The sequence below is a fragment of the Coenobita brevimanus genome, chromosome 73 (assembly GCF_032717465.1).
Source record: "Coenobita brevimanus isolate Jiangsu-jjx chromosome 73, ASM3271746v2, whole genome shotgun sequence".
NCBI classification, from domain to species: Eukaryota; Metazoa; Arthropoda; class Malacostraca; order Decapoda; family Coenobitidae; genus Coenobita; species Coenobita brevimanus.
In genome coordinates this window covers 20,844,144-20,861,396 of record NC_137026.1, presented here as the reverse complement: position 1 = coordinate 20,861,396, position 17,253 = coordinate 20,844,144, and the positions used below count along the sequence as shown (strand labels likewise).

The following is a 17,253-nucleotide window of genomic DNA, read 5'->3' as shown; positions in this document are numbered from 1 at the left end:
ATGTTCAACAGTACAAATATATTTGGCTTAACATACTAGCCACTACTCATTACAGCATCATCTTTCAACAAAACCAAGGCCAAGAATAATGATATTTTGATTTATCACAACAGCAACAATGGAGATGACCCAAATGTTTTAAAATCTTTCATACCTTTTGAAGGTAAAACTGTACCCAGATTCAAATGACTTACCTCACTATACCCCTGAGAACCTTCCCCCTTGAGGTAATCAACTTATCTGAAGAGCTGTACAATGTGCAGTGTGTTGTTGTTGCTGTTGTTTTTAGGATGTGCATTGTTTGTAGTTGCTATGGCAACTTCGACAACCATTCATTTCGCGACAAACCTTTCTTTTCCATTTTTCTGTGATTGTAGACGATGGTATTGAATGCAGCATGATGAATTTAATATACAGTTTGATTTTTGATATCCTAAAGAATAGAAATTATAACACTCTTTTATACTGATAATACAATATGTTCCAGCTGAGTAAACCGAATTATCATTGTTACGAAGTTGCCGAGTACATCGAGTCCCTAAGTTTATATAGAGATAAAGTATATAGTTTAATATCCGTATTCCATAATAGATAAAGTGCCCTTTCATTAAAAGAACATGAAATTCTGTTATAGCTTTATGCTGTAACAATATAAGAAATAATATTGATTATGGTTTTTAAAATATTAATCCAATTTCTGACTCTTTACGTATGGATAATCCTACAAAATAATCCGGAATTACCAGACATCCTCATGGCTTCTGGCATATGTTTTGGGAGAAACTGGTCTTGGTGAGTTGGTGGTGTGTGCAGCTTGCCTCTGCAGTGTAGGGAGGACAGTAGACCATTCATTGCTATCCTGACCCCATGAACATCATTTCCCGCTGACAGTAACGCCTGGCCAGAGTTCATGGGACCTGGCAGTCAGGAAACAACACGGGGGGGAAGAAGGAACTTTATGAACAACAGGATCGCATAATTTTCATATATTTTCATTCGTAGGTAGGTTTGGGATCTTGTTTGACTTCTGTTCAGAATCCTTCATGGGTTAGTAATGTCAAGCAGGTAAGGGCAAACCTACGGTGTACTTTAAGCAGTAGAAGCACCATACCAATTCATTTCTTTCTGATAGTTTTATTTTCATTAGTTCTTTACCAAATGGGCACGACCTTCCATATTTTCTGTTGAAATGAGTCATTCACAGGTTACTTGTTATTATTCATGGATTACCACAGGTACTGAGCATTTTTATAAACTTACACCATAAAGCTATAAATGTGGATTTAGAATGCTTAAATATTCTGCTGACGTCTACCAGTTGCTGGCCATAGTTAACATTTTAAATGGGCATTTTTTTAAATTTGAAAATGGGCTGTCAAATCCTTCCATCCTTCCATCCATTGCCAGACGCCATATATCCCAAATGGGGTGGCCAAGGGCTTAGAGATAATTGTTTTACAGGGAGGGGCACTAATCCTCCACCAACCCCACTTGACACGTAGGGATGCCAACAGCATCAGGTGTTCCCAGGCGGTCACCCATCCAAGTACTAACCAGACCCAACGTTGCTTAACTTCGCTGATCGGATGGGAAGCGGTGTACTCAACGTGGCATGGCCGTTGGCTGTCAAATCCTAGTTAGTTTATATTCACCAGTCTTTTCTGCAGGTTACACTATTGATCTATATAGATCCTATTGTCTGCCTCCTTTTCCAAATGTGCTGTGTGGATATCATATCTCTTCTTAATAATGTTGACTGAAGGAGTACTCACTGCATTTATATAAGGCTATATGATCTATCTAGGTCTAGCTAAGGGGAATAGGCTAATCCAAATACATTTTCCGACAGCTTGTTCCAGCGGTTTATTATGGTGGGCACAAAAGTGTCACCAGTTTCCGTTTTGTTGTATTGCCGTTTGTGTAGCTGTCTTGAGTGCCCCCTCGTGTTATTGCTTGTATTCTCAAAAACTTCTGAAGGGTTAATATTTTCAATTTCTTCCAGTATTCAAGGCTTGGCACTGAAGAGGGCCAGACAATAAGTGACAAGGGTGCCTTGTCACCCAATTTCACCAATAAATTAGGACTGAAAATGGCTGGACGTTACGTAATGTCGCCTGCCTGTTAGGGGTTAAATGTCGGGACCAACTTGCCTAGCCCCGGGTTCCTGCGCTTCTCGTGGGGTGACGTAGGATTGGATGATGGATGTATATATATATATATATTTATATACTGTATATATATACAGTAACCCCTCCAATATCCGGATCAATAGAGCCATAGGCAGGTCCGGATAGTGGTCCTGTCCGGATATTGGGCCTCAGCTTATGGACTAGTACTTACGGACCCTAACTCTGAAAAACACCTATACAACTCCCTCTGGACATGCATAGCACCTATTTAAGACCCAAATCACACCAATAAGGGACATAAAAGACTGAAATAAATGCAAAAGAACCATAAAATGAGGTTTTAGAGGTGAGTTTATACAATATTAAACATTCTGGGTACTTACAAGTCCCTTGGTCTTGGACTGGTTTGAACCGCCAGTTTGCAGTCCACAGTTAATCCTCTGCACTCTAAATTCTAATTTCTTAACACTGCACAACACTGTAAATTCCTGTGTGTTCTAGTGGCAAGGTATTGCAGTTTATTCACTGTTTATTCACAAAAAACAAGCACCTGTGGCTTGCACTGTTATGAGTATCTGCTCTCCATCGGAGTTAAGCTGTGACTGTTGATGTTGGTGGGGTAACAGAGTTGCCAGATCGCAACAGCCACATTACCAATCTCCTCAACTTTCATTGTCAAATATAACTTTTCATTACCAAATTCGTAAAGCTAGCATATATTCTTCACTAATTATATATACAAGTGGAAATACATGTAATCACTCTCCTTATAACTAACACCATGTTGATTATTTTCACACTATGTAGGGTAGCAGATTAATCAGAGAGAGCAAACAATCCACCATCTCCATCCTGTGTATCCTCATACATGTGAAAAATCCATTTGGTAATGCATTATTCTAATGCATTACCAAACGAATTTTTCATTACCAAATTGGCCCACACTTGGTAATGAAAAATACCAAATGGCAACCTGACAGGGGAGGGGGGAGGGGGAGGAAGGAAGGGGTGAAGGGACCATGGTGTAACAGCTGTTTGGCGCCAGGCGGGAATTTCAAATTATGGGAGGGAAAAAAAGTCAGATTTTTTTCGAATTTTTTGCAGTTTTTGGCCCATTTTGGGAATATTGGATCCCAGGAGGATTATGTCCGGTTAGTGGGGATGTTCGGATATTGGGCGTTCGGATATTAGAGGGATTACTGTATATATATATATATATATACATACTGTATATATATATATATATATATATATATATATATATATATATATATATATATATTTATATACTGTATATATATATATATATATATATATATATATATATATATATATATATATATATATATATATATATATATATATATACTGTATATATAGTGGTAGGTGATGGCGACCATCATCCACTCACTTGATGTAGTGCTGCATTTACTTTCTTAGCCTTTTTTTGAGCCTGCTCTCCTCTCTTCCTGTTTCTCCCATCTTTCCTGTCACTTCTTACTGCATTTCTTTCCGTTACAGGTGGCATTACATTGAGTGACAAGTCAAATGGTTTCCTGTAAGCCAAAAAACCATTTACAACACTGGGTGGTAACCATATAACCAAACCATACGTGCTCCCTACGTGTCAACAAGTTGGTTGGTGGAGGGTTAGTGCCCCTCCCCGTAGAACAAATAACTCAGAGTCAAATTGCCACCCCTTACGGGATTATGGCGTCAGGCAATAGATAGATAAGATAGATCTTGCAAGATTCCACCATGTTTCCACATCTTCTGTCTTCTAGTTTTGAGATGCAATTTATTTTTAGTCATTCATCGTAGATGGTGCCTGAGGTGTGGAATGACCCCAGTTGCTCTTCATTGTCTATCTGTCTATCTATTATCAGATGCCTCAGTCCCGCAAGGGGTGGCCACAAACAAAAATCGCTTCCATGTCGCCCTGTCTCCTGCCATTTCACTGCCCTCCTCCCAGCTCACACACCCCTTTCTCATATACCTCTCCACGCCATCCCTCCATCTCATCCTTGGCCTTCTCCTCCCTCTCCTCCCCCCCTCCACTTCACTCACATGCACTTTCCTCATCAGTCTCTCGTTCTCCATCCTCTCCACATGGCCAAACCACCTCGGTGTGTTTCACCTAGCACTTTCTGTCACATCCACATCCACACCACAATGCTCCTTCACTTTCTCATTTTTCAGTCTCTCTCCATGTGACTCCACATGCTTTTCTCAAAGAACTCGTTTCCACTTCTCTCATTCTTGACTTGTGTCCCTCCAACAAGGTCCAAGCTTCAGTTCCATACATTAGAGTTAGTATTACAATACATTACTGTCATGCAGTAACTTTTTCACTTCCATGCTCGCTTCCAAGTTTCTTATCACTGCTTTCAAAGAACCAACAACCTTTCTTCCTTGTTGTACCCTTTCAAGCACTTCACCCTCTAAACTTCCATCCTTACTCATCACACTACTCAAGTACCGGTACTTAAATGCACTCACATTTTCTATATGCTCCTCATTCAACCTCACTGCACATTCACTGACTTCATTTCTCTCAAAAACCATAACTTTACTTCTCCCTAGTGTCATCTTTAGATTCCATTTCTTACACATTCTCCCAAACTCATCCACCATGCCTTGCAGCTCCCCCTCATCTTCACTTAACAACACAGTATCATCTGCAAGCAACAACAGTATAGGGAGTTTCCAAACACTGCCCTCTCTCATTAAGGCTGCTCCAACATCCACTGCCCTACCTTGTATCTCTTTTATAACCCCACCCATGTACAGATTGAACAACCTTGGAGACATAACATATCTCTATTTCAGTCCAACCTTCAAATACAAAAATTCACTCAGTTCACTGTCCACACGCACTGTAGCCTTAGCACCCTAATGCACACTCTTCACGGCAGTCAACAACTTCCCATTTACACCAAATACAATAAAACCTCACTATATCGGGCTAATTGTGGAGTAGACTGTAGCACCAGTCGAGCAGGGGAGTACTCCCGAGGTGGATGGAAAGCTGATGACAGGGAATGCTGGAGCTCCCGTTTCATCAGCCTTCAGGACTAGTTCCTGACCATTCCCCTTTGCTGAACTTTTTCAGTGTCTCAGTTATACAGTGAGTAGGCCAGCATGCTCTCCAACACAAATTTCCCTAAGTATCTACAGCAAACTACATGCACAGTACACACTACACTTCCTTTTCAAAAAAAAAAAAAAAAAAAAAAAAAAAAAAAAATGGCGTCTCATCACCCAGCCTCGGAGTCCCCAAGGGGGGTGGACCATAAATGCCCCCACCTTCCGCCCCTTTCCCGGTAACGACTCAAGATGCCTGGAACCACTGTCTGACTCTCTTCTTCTTCATTTCTGCAACATTCGTGGCCTTTCCTCTAACTTTCGCTCTGTTGAGCACCACCTCTCCTCCGCTAAACCTCACCTTCTTTTTCTAACTGAGACTCAGCTGTCTGAGGCAACTGACAGCAAACCCTTTTCTGTATCCTCCTACTTTCTCTATACTCATTTCAAAGCCAAAGATGGCTGTTGTGTATATATACGCAACGACTTATCTTGCTCTCGTGTTCCTGAACTTGATTCTTCTGAATTCTCTACACTCTGGCTTCAGCTTTCCTGTCATTCTCTGACTAAATATATCTGTGCTGTTTACTTATCCCCTAATTCTAATGACTATAAAAAATTCTTCGACTATCTTACTTCTACGATGGAACACATTCTATCCATTTCCCCTTTCTCTGAAATCTCCATTCTAGGAGATTTCAATGTTCACCACCACCTGTGGCTCTTCTCTCCTTTCACTGATCCACCTGGTGAACAAGCCTACATCTTTTCTCTCCTTAATGACCTAGAGCAGCTTGTACAGCACCCTACCTGTATCCCAGACTGCCTTGGAGAGAGCTCCAACATACTTGACCTCTTCCTTACAACTAATCCTTTTGCTTACACTGTTAATCTTTTCTCTCTGTTGGGCTCCTCTGATCACAACCTTATCACCTTAACCTGTCCTATCACTCCGGTACGGCCTGTGGACCCTCCAGGGAAGTGTCGTCTGTGGTATTTTAGAGCCGTGGATTGGGAGGCCCTCAGGCAGTACTTCTTTGATTTTCCCTGGAATGATTATTGCTTCCATGGCCGGGAGCCATCTGAGTATACCTTACGCATTACGGAGGTTATTCTCTTGGGCATGGAAGCATACATTCCTTTCTCATATCGTTTAACTAACGCAAGAAAGCCTTGGTTTAATCAGGCTTGTTCTAATGCTGTCCACAACAAGGAGAGGGCCTACAAAAGGTACCGGAGCCAACCCATCCTTGAATCACATCATCTTTACATTTCTGCCCGGAATCGTGCTAAGCTTGTTCTTCGCTCTGCTAAAAATAATTTCATCCGTACTAAATGCTGTCAACTCTCCAACTCAAATTCTTCCCACTCCTTCTGGCACCCTGCCAAAAACCTTTCTGACAACTTTACCTCATCATTCTTCCCTCCTCTTTTCTACTCTGATGGTTCTGTAGCTATTTCTGCTACTGATAAAGCAGATCTCTTCACACAGACTTTCTCCTCCAATTCCTCCTTAGACGATTCCGGTGCTGTTCCTCCATCACTTCCCGCCTCTGACTTCCTCATGGTTGACATTAAAATTTCTTCAGCTGATGTATTTTCTGCCATCACTGGCCTCAATACTAACAAGGCATATGGGCCTAATGGAGTCCCTCCTGTTGTTCTCAAGAACTGTGCTTCTGTGCTTACACCCTGCCTAGGCAAACTCTTTCGCCTTTGTCTGTCAACTTGTACCTTTCCTTCTTGCTGGAAGTTTGCTCTCATTTAGCCAGTCCCAAAGAAGGGTGAGCCTTTGTCTGTCAACTTGTACCTTTCCTTCTTGCTGGAAGTTTGCTCTCATTTAGCCAGTCCCAAAGAAGGGTGAGCCTTTGTCTGTCAACTTGTACCTTTCCTTCTTGCTGGAAGTTTGCTCTCATTTAGCCAGTCCCAAAGAAGGGTGACCACTCCCAACCCTCCAACTATCGTCCAGTTGCTTTAACATGCTGTATTTCAAAAGTTTTCGAGTCAGTTCTCAATAGGAAAATTTTAAGGCATCTTTCCTATCACAACCTTCTTTCTGATCGTCAGTACGGGTTCCGTCAGGGGCGCTCCACTGGCGATCTTCTCACCTACCTTTCAGACCACTGATCATCCTCCTTTCGGGACTTTGGCGAAAGCTTTGCCATTGAACTTGCCATCTCAAAGGCTTTCAATCGAGTCTGGCATAAATCTTTAATTTCCGAACTGCCCTCTTACGGTTTCTATCCTTCTATCTCTGCCTTCATTGCTAGCTTCCTTTCTGGTCGTTCTATAGCCGCTGTTGTTGACGGCCATCATTCTTCTCCTAGGTCTATCAACGGTGGTGTTCCTCAGGGCTCTGTCCTATCACCAACTCTCTTCCTTTTATTCATCAATGACCTTCTAAGCTAACCCTATCCACTCATATGCTGATGACTCCACCCTTCACCTTTCCATTCGGTTCCTGCAACGCCCATCTCTGCATTTACTTGAACAATCAAGGGATGAGGCTATGGCACACCTAATGTCTGACTTGGCTCGTATCTCTGACAGGTAAAAATAATATGGTTGTTTTTAATGCATCTAAGACTCAGTTCTTACACCTATCAACCTGTCAAAACCTTCCACAGGTATACCCACAAATGTTTAATGATATTCAGCTTAATCCTGCATCATCCATGAACATGCTTGAGGGTTTCATTTAATAGGGACTTATCTTGGAAAGATCATATTACGTCTCTTGTAAAGTCTTCTTCCAAGAGATTGGGTGTGCTAAGCCGACTCCGTTCTTTCTTTGCCCCTGCACAGTTGTAGACTCTATACATGGGTTTTATCCTCCCCTGTGTGGAGTACAACAACACAGTATCATCTGCAAACAATAGTACAGGGAGTTTCCAAACACTTCCCTCTTTCACTAGGGCCACTCCAACATCTACTGCCCTACCTTGTATCTTTTTTATTACCCCATCCATGTACAGATTGAACAACCTTGGAGACATGACACATCCCTGTTTCAACCCAATCTTCAAAGAGAAAAATTCACTCAGTTCACCATCCACACGCACTGCAACCTTTGCACCCTCATACATACTCTTCACAGCATTCAACATCTTCCCATCTACTCCATATATTTTTAATACTTTCCACAATCCTTATTTATCCACGCTGTCATATGCTTTCTCCAAATCCATGAAAGCTGCATACAACTTCTTTCCCTTCTCTAGAAACTTTTCCACTAAAGATCTAAGAATGAATATCTGATCTACACAACCTCTTCCCTTCCTAAAGCCTCCCTGTTCTTCTCCAACCTTATTCCTCTGTTATGTCTCTAACTCTGTCAATAAGTGTCCTACCATACACTTTTCCTATTACACAAAGAAGACAAATGCCCCTATGATTACCACACACTTCTTTTTCCCCATTTCCTTTGTACAAGGGAATAATTATACTTTATTTCCAATCCTCCAGGACTCTACCTTCCTCCCAGGCCAATCTGCACATCTTCCACATCCATTCTACTATTATCTCTCCCCCATGCTTCAGCATTTCACCACACACTCCATCAATTCCTGGGGCTCTCCCCAATTTGACTTTCTTTATTGCTTCCACAACTTCTGTCCAACTGATTTCTTCCTGTCTTCTCACCTCCCTCCTTCTCCCTGCCATTCCCCAACCACTTATACTCGCATTACTTCCTTTCTCTATGTTCAACAATTCCTTACAGGGTTCTCTCCAGCTGCTCACTTTTTCTCCCTTCTTTACTAGTAATCTACCATTTTTATCTTTCACTCCCCTGCTAACTTCACTGCCACCCTGTCTTACTCTCTTCACCTCTTTCCAGAACAGTTTCCTACAGTCCCTCCACTTTACACTCAAATTCCTTCCAAATTCCTTATCCACTCTCTTCTTACTCTCTCTTACTAATCTTTTCACCTCTCTCTTCTTGTCTTCATATAGCTCTCTCATCTGCCTCTCAACTTCTTCCATGCCCCTGTTTCTCATCCATTCATTGTATGCTTTCTTCTTTTGTGCCACAGCCTGTCTCACCTCTTCATTCCACCATGCTGTTCCTTCCACACCCTTCCGTCTTCTCTTCACTCCACACAGCACATCACATTCTGCACATATTTCTCTCTGTGAATATCTTGCACACACCTTCCACGTCCCCCATCTACTCCAATTCATATTTACCCAATCATTCCTCCACTTCTCTCTTATATTCTGTCTTTTTCTCATCCTCTTGTAACCTTTCCACTCTCCTTGCAACTACTCCTTTCTCCCGTTCTTCCCTTGTTCTAGTTCTTTATCTTACTTGGATCTTGATTCTGGCCACCACCAAGTAGTGGTCAGAAAGTCCACTCCCCCAACCTCTATAAGGTCTTGCATCCATTACATATCTTCACATCCTTTCATCCACACACACATAATCAATCATTGCCTTCCTTTCATTCAATTCACCACCCACCCTTCTCATCACTCAAATGAACAGCAATGAAAGTGATTAGATGGATATTTAGTGCATCCTTGAATGCAAGGTCTGAGAAGTTGGGGGGGTGACCTAGGCTGACACAAATATGCATGTTGTAGCTTTTATATATGATATGAATTGATACAATCTCATTTTAATGTCCCTTGTGAATCTGCCGGTTGTTTGAGGTTGCTGGATATATGAGTACTGGTTAAATATAGTTGTATTTGTCTTTTTATCTATATTTATATATCTGTCTTTGTATCTATCAGTTTGTCTATCAGTATACTGTATATCTATATATTTGTCTGTCTGTGGATATCTGCATATCACTATCTATCTGTCTGTCAATACACTGTATATTTTTGCATATACAGTACAGTGTATATATGTATATATGGATGCAATGGTGTTTACAGTAATTAGTGTTTATATGTAGCATTTTTAATTCTACACAGATAAGCAAGCAATAACAAGTCAAAATGGGAAAGGCCAAGAAACTGAAGAAGCTGGGAGGTAAGGTGTCACGGCCGGTACCCCTAGATGAACAGATTGCCCGAGATGAGGTTGCCCATCCCACCAGCCGCAAGAAAGTGCGTGGTGATAGGAAAGACCACGATGATGAGGTGAGAGTGGAGAGAAAATGGGGGGAAGGGTGAGAGGAGATTCAGTGGGTCAATGTTGCTTCAGTATTCAATTTTTGAAAACTTTTTTCATTTTTGCTTGTGATTTTGTTGTCCTGTGTCAGAAATGAATGCCTTTTGTGCTTTTAACACCTCAGTTATGAACTAGATGCATTTCTCATTTAAAACTGTTTCACTTTAAGTATGGTAGCACTTTGCCTGCCCACAGGTTAGATATTAAATGAGGAGTAACTAGTGTCAGTAATCTACTGGCATGGGTAGGATCATAGTAAAAGATCTGACAGTGTGCATTATCTTCAGCAAGTCATAACGGCTGTGAGCTTCCTTCATTATTATGACCATTTTGTTGCAGCATTATGTACCTCTTGTAATGATTGTCATTTTATATATTTTAGTATGTGGAAGGTCAGCTTGGAAGAACAATTTTGAAGCAAAGTTTAGCACAGTTGAAAGAGATGGAGGAGGAAATGGAGGAAGAGAAGGCAGTGGAAGAGGAAGAGTTTCCTCCATTAGGATATCAGCGACCCAGAGTACAGAAAAGGTACAGTTACTTTTTGAAGTATTTTAGAGTAATATGCGGGGGAGGTGGTGGTCATGTGGTTAGATAATAAGTCTGTTGTCTGGAGGGATGTGAGTTTGATCTTGGTCTGAGGTTACCCAAGAAATTTTCTTAAATTTTGTTAAAGCTGATTAATGAGTCTGTTCAACCAGAGAGACTGAGGTTACTACTACTACTACTTTTTTTTTTCTTAATCACATCCATTCATTTGGGAATTATATTGTGAAGATCAGTATCAATCCTCATAATACAGTTCACCTTTTGTTGTTGTAATGTGCAGGTTAACATTAATCTTTATAATACAGTCTGTTGGTCCCAGACATGCCAATGGCTGTGGTTATCACCCACATGCTACTACTTTTATTACTTTTTTTTTTTTTTCCCATTAACATTACAGTGCTAATTAAAACATTAATATGCTGGACTTTCTGGTCAGTGTGGCTCTCGACCACAGTAGCTTCGTAATCCATGCCCGCCAGAGAGACAGGCCTGAGAACTGATGATCTTGTGCCCCAGAGGCATAGAACTGCAGACATCACAAGGGAGAATGAGTCAGCATCTCTTCCAGGCCATAACAGAACTTTGAGATTGATGCATCTTCTCAGAAAGAACTTCTGCCAGTCTTGAGTAGAATCTCCTCATCTCTTGACCCATTCCTTGTGATGTTGTGAGCACAAGGGGAGTAAGTCGACCGTGGTCCACATGTTGGAGCCTTTCTTGTTAGTTCCTGTTTTTTTCTTGTTCATGCCTCTTGTTTGCAGCCTTGAGAGACAGTTTGCAGTGACATGCTGCCATAGGATGAAATATCCTAATGTTAAAGAAAGCCTTCTGCCCATGTGTCCAGAAACCTTGAGCACTGACAACCACTCTTGCATCAGTTGATGTGTTTGCTGTTCTGTGGATGAAGCACTCACTGTCTACAGGGAGTAGAGCTGGCTTTGTGATCACATCATGGCATACGAAGTCTGTTCAGAAAGTATCTGACCGTAGGCTCTAAAAAAAAAAAAAATTACAGGGAAACCCTGATTTACGATACCCCTAGATGCAATACCCTGGAATGGTGATGGGATAGAAATACCACCCTGCCCCGCTTATCATAGGCCTACCCCTGGTTTTATGATGGGTTTTGATTTTTTTTTACTGATCTATCTATCAGTCTATCTATTGCCAGACGCCTTTATCCCATAAGGGGTGGCCACAAACAAATTGCCTCCATTTTGCCCTGTCCCTCACCATATCACTGCCTTACTCCCAGCTCACACCCCCCTCTCTCATATACCTCCTCACTCCATCCCTCCATCTCATCCTTGGCCTCCCCCTCCCTTTCCCCCCACCTCACTCACATATACACTTCTCGTCAGTTTCTTGCTTTCCATCCTCTCCACATGGCCAAACCACCTCATTGTGTTTCTCCTAACACTTCCTGTCACATCCACTTCCACACCACAATGCTCCTTCACTACCTCATTTGTCAATCTGTCTCTCCATGTAACTATACATGTTCCTTTCAAATAACTCATTTCCACTGCCCTTACTCTTGACTTGTGTCCCCCCAACAAGGTCCAAGCTTCACTTCCGTATGTCAGAGTTGGTATCACATTACTGTCATGTCGTAACTTTTTCACTTCCATGCTCATTTCGCTGTTTCTGATCACTTCTTTCAAAGAACCAATAACCTTTCTTCCTTGTTGTACCCTTTCAAGCACTTCACCCTCTAAGCTTCCATCCATATTCATCACACTACCCAAGTACTTAAACACAGTCACATTTTCCATTTCCTCCTCATCCAGCCTCACTGTACATTAACTGATTTCATTTCTTTCGAAGACCATAAATTTACTCTCCCCTACATTCACCTTTAGATTCTGTTTCTTACACACTCTCTGAACTCATTCACCAAGCCTTGCAGCTCCCCTTTGTCTTCACATAACAACACACTATCATCTGCAAACAACAGTACAAGGAGTTTCCACACACTGCCTTCTCTCATTAGGGCTGCTCCAACATCCACTGCCCTACCTTGTATCTCTTTTATAACCCCATCCATGTACAGATTGAACAACCATGGAGGCATGACACATCCTTGTTTCAATCCAACCTTCAAAGAGAAAAATTCACTTGGTTCACTGTGCACACGCACTGCAACCTTAGCACCATCATACATACTCTTCACTGCATTCAACAACTTCCCATTTACTCCATATATTCTTAATACTTTCCACAGTCCTTGTCGGTCCACCCTGTCATATGCTTCCTCCAAATCCATGAAGGCTCATACAACTTCTTTCCCTTCTGTAGAAACTCTTCCACTGAAGACCTGAGAATGAATATCTGATCTACACAACCTCTTCCCTTCCTAAAACCTCCCTGTTCTTCTCCAACTAATTCCTCTGTTATTTCCCTAACTCTGACCAAAAACCTCCCTGTTCTTCTCCAACTAATTCTTATGTTATTTCCCTAACTCTGTCAATAAGTATCTTACCATACACTTTTCCTGTTACACAAAGAAGACAAATGCCCCTATAATTACAACACACTTCTTTTCTCCTTTTCCTTTGTACATTGGAATAATTATTCATGACTTCCAATCCACCATGACTTTACCTTCCACCCAGGCAAATCCACACATCTTCCACATCCATTTTACTACTATCTCTCCCCCATGCTTCGGCATTTCACCACACACTCAATCAATTCTTGGGGCTTTCCTCATTTTGACTTTCTTCATTGTGTCCACTACTTCCATCCTACTGATTTCCTCCTCTCTTCTCGCATCCCTCCTTCTCCCAGCCATTCCCCAGCCACTCATACTCGTCTTATTTTCATTCTCTGTGTTCAACAGTTCCTTAAAGTGTTCTCTCTTCCTGCTCATTTTTTCTTCCTTGATCCCTAGTAATCTACCATTTTTATCTATCATTCCCCGACTAACTTCTTTATCACCCAATCTAAGTCCCTTTACCTCTTTCCAGAACATTTTCTTACATTCCCTCGTCTTTACATACATATTCCTTCCAAATTCCTCATCCACTCTCGTCTTACTCTCTCTTACTTATCTTTTCACCTCTCTCTTCCTCTCTTCATATAACTCTTTCTTCTGTCTCGCTTCTTCCTCCAGTCTCGTTTCTTATCCACTCACTATATGTTTTCTTCTTTTGTGCCACAGCCTGTCTCACCTCTCCATTCTACCATGCTGTTCCTTGCACGCCCTTTCCTCTTAACCCACACACCACTTCACATGCTGCACAGATTTCTTCTGTGAATATATTGCACACATCTCCCATGTCCCCCATTTGCTCCAAATGATGTTTACCCAATCGCTCTTCCATTTTTCTCATATATTCTGCCTTATCCCCATCCTCTCGTAATCTTTCCACCCTCCTTGTAAGAACTACTTCCTCCTGTCCTTCCCTTCTTCCAATCCTCCACTTCATTTCAACCTTGACTTGCCCCATCACCAAGTGGTGGTCAGAAAGTCCGCTTCCCCAACCTCTATATGCTCTTGCATCCAATACACACCCTCTCATTCTATCATCCACACACACATTATCAATCATTGCCTTCTGTTCATTCAGTTCACCACCCACCCTTTTCATCACTCTCCACGTATACCTGTGGATCATTTTGTGTCTGAAGAACGTATTGGCTATCACCAAACCCCTCCCAGCACAAATTTCCGCTAGAGCATTGCCATTCTCCTCCACTCCTGCAGGCACACCCCACTCACCAACTACTCCATCCACCTTCACATTCCGTACTGTTCCATTCATATCTCCAATCAAAAACGCTCTCTCCTTCCTTTCAAACTTTTCCGTGCATGCTTCAGCATTTGTCCAGAACTCTTCTTTCACTCTGCTTGCACGATCTTGCTTTGGTGCATACACACACACAATGGTTAACATTTGTAGTCCAGCTTTCAATCTTACCCATGCAATTCACGAGCCAACTGATTCATACTCTCTTATACAATACCCTCGCATCCAAGACTGTAATATTGTCGCCTGAGGGTCCTGTCTAGGATGAAAAACGTCTTGGTCCAACACAAGACCTTATAGAAAAAATTAATAGTCACAAAAAAAATCTTTGAAAAGTGCCCCTGAAAACATCAACCGAGACCTATTTTGGCACCAAAATAAATTTCCTCACCTTGAAAGTGTGTGGTTCTGAGCTTATCTCCAGCTTAGTAGCTCAGTTATCTCCAGCGTAGTGTCCTGAGGTAGATGGCAGCACTTCAGGTTAGCAGAAGATTTCCTAGGCATGCTTACATGAGAGGCAATAACCTTGAGCAGACAGTGAGTGCAACACGCAATAAGTGTGTCCACGATGCTCTGATAAGAAACAAAAACAAGCCCTGCTTACCCATCACGTGACCAGGTGCCAGAATTTTATCGTACAACATCTCAACCACACTACTCTCCCGGGTGTGGGAACCATGTTGGACCAGATGAGACTCTCATAGCTGTATTCTCCTCGGATTTGGGCTGTTATGAACCGTTGGAACCGTATTGGACATGTGTAACTCTATTACAGCAATATTTTGGATTATTATTTATGGTCTCCATTGTGGACGCGAGACGTCTTAGACAAACCCGTCTTGGACGCGAGGGTACTGTATTCTCCTTCCGTTTCTTGCACACAGCAATACACACTCCTCCTTTTGCCCTCTCATTCTCACCCACTCCCGCACATATACCCCATTCAAACTCCCATTCTCTCACACTCTCACCACACCATTTAGTTTCAGTTAATCCACAAACATCCACTATTGCACCCTGAAGCACCTGGACAATCTCTCACCTCATCATTTGCACCCCTTACATTCCATGTCACAATCCATACCATGTCCTTTGTTTGGTCCTTAGTCATCATCTGTTGGTCAGCCCTGGTCCGATGCTTCTTTGTATTTTTAGTTACAGTAGTTGTTTTCCAGGGAGGGGCACTAACCCTCCGTCAACCAACATGTTGTCACGTAGGGAACATGTGTTGGTTATTTATTAGGGTACCACCCAGCATTGTAAATGATTTCCTGGTTTACAGGAAATCATTTTGCCAATTTTACCAATTTTGATGATATTTTAGAGTTAAATTGTGTGTTTACGTTGATTTATAAACTATTTTTAGACTTAGGTTAGTGTGTTTTTGTCATAGGTGTAGTGAACACTGTCGTTTGGTGTATGGCTTCTCGCCCATCAGACGAGGTATGAAACAGTGAGGACAACTAGGCAACTCAACAAAGAATATTTTGTATTTGACCATTGGACATCTAACCTACCATGGAATACATAATAATAATTTTAAATAAATATTAGTAATTATGAAAATCTTAAAGAGTAAATATTTCTTGCATTGATGAAAACTTTGACATCGATAATGATGTGTTTACATTTAAGCTCTTCAAGGAAAAACGCTTTGTAAATACAGTGAGTCCTCTTTATACGAAAGGGATAGGGACCAAAAAAACCTTTCGTAATGCGAAATTTTGTATATCAGAACGATTTTCCCCATTGAAATATACATAGAAAGGGGGGGATGCATTCGAGGACCCGATTGGACCCTCCACTTAAACGTTACCCCTCTTATTTTGAAGTATGCAATCGTATACAGTAGAGTACATCCCCACAGTACGCAAGTTCCGAGTACGTGATCCCGCTTGTACGCGAGGGCCTATTTTTTTTTTTTTTTCTTTTTTTGTGTATTTTTTATTAGAGCTCAAATTGAACTCCTTGTTAGTGAGACGGGCAGCGAAGAAGTGGCCCAAATCCGGAGTTATCCCGAGTACATGACATTGCCTTCCCCAAGAAGCGATAACGGGTAAAGGTGAGCATCGATATTCTTGTTGGTTTAGTTAAGCCATATCCTTGTTGATTTACCTAGTAAAGCCATAATCTTGTTGGTTTACTTTATCTTAGGTAATAAGACTTAGATAGTTTCCCTGTATAGTACAATACTTAGGTCTGAATGGTGTCTCAAGGGTTGCCCATGAAGGGGAGTGCCACCCATATGAAATTTTTCCCATGAGTTTATGTATTCACAGTACGCGAATTCCTAGTACGCAACGTCCTCTGCCACCCTTATAGGCGCGTACTAGAGGGATGTACTGTACTATACTATTGCACAGTCATTAAAAAATAAAACATACAGCTAATTATAGTAGTATTAGTACTGTAGTATTAGACGGTGCAAGGCCTAAAGCTCGCCCAATCTCTGAGTCTCCCTGCCCCTCGTCGTGGTGTCTTATTATTTCCAATTTCCTCTCAAGAGTGAGAGTACGATGCTGTTTCTTGCTTGCAGCTGGTTCCCCGTATGCTGGAGATGTTGCAGGGCGCTTGGGAGGCATGGTGAAAATACTAAAAGGTGAAGAACAGCGAAAAACGG

General features: G+C 41.7%; 2 protein-coding genes and 1 non-coding gene across 4 annotated transcripts in view; 1 reads left to right on the top strand and 2 right to left on the bottom strand.

Annotated features, from left to right (window-relative positions):
* Nucleotides 1-249, bottom strand: part of Adi1 (acireductone dioxygenase 1) — a 111,738-nt gene extending 111,489 nt beyond the window's left edge. The window contains exon 1 of the mRNA XM_080278385.1: nucleotides 195-249. The gene's annotated coding sequence lies outside the window, so the exon portion shown is untranslated. The remainder of the gene's footprint in view (nucleotides 1-194) is intronic.
* A 508-nt stretch (nucleotides 250-757) lies between these two features.
* The window catches only part of bys (Bystin), a 152,677-nt gene continuing 136,181 nt past the window's right edge, over nucleotides 758-17,253 (top strand). Inside the window, exons 1-3 of one of the 2 annotated variants that reach the window (XM_080278382.1) lie at nucleotides 758-792; nucleotides 10,137-10,304; nucleotides 10,718-10,863. In XM_080278382.1, the coding sequence (XP_080134508.1) occupies nucleotides 10,161-10,304; nucleotides 10,718-10,863 (290 nt within the window). In that variant the 5' untranslated portion in view covers nucleotides 758-792; nucleotides 10,137-10,160. Of the gene's footprint in view, nucleotides 793-837; nucleotides 1,003-10,136; nucleotides 10,305-10,717; nucleotides 10,864-17,253 lie in introns of those variants that run through there. The other variant, XM_080278384.1, reaches the window with a different exon arrangement.
* Nucleotides 1,506-1,624, bottom strand: LOC145407633 (5S ribosomal RNA). The gene has a single exon (XR_013898780.1). It is a non-coding gene; the product is annotated as a 5S ribosomal RNA (ribosomal RNA).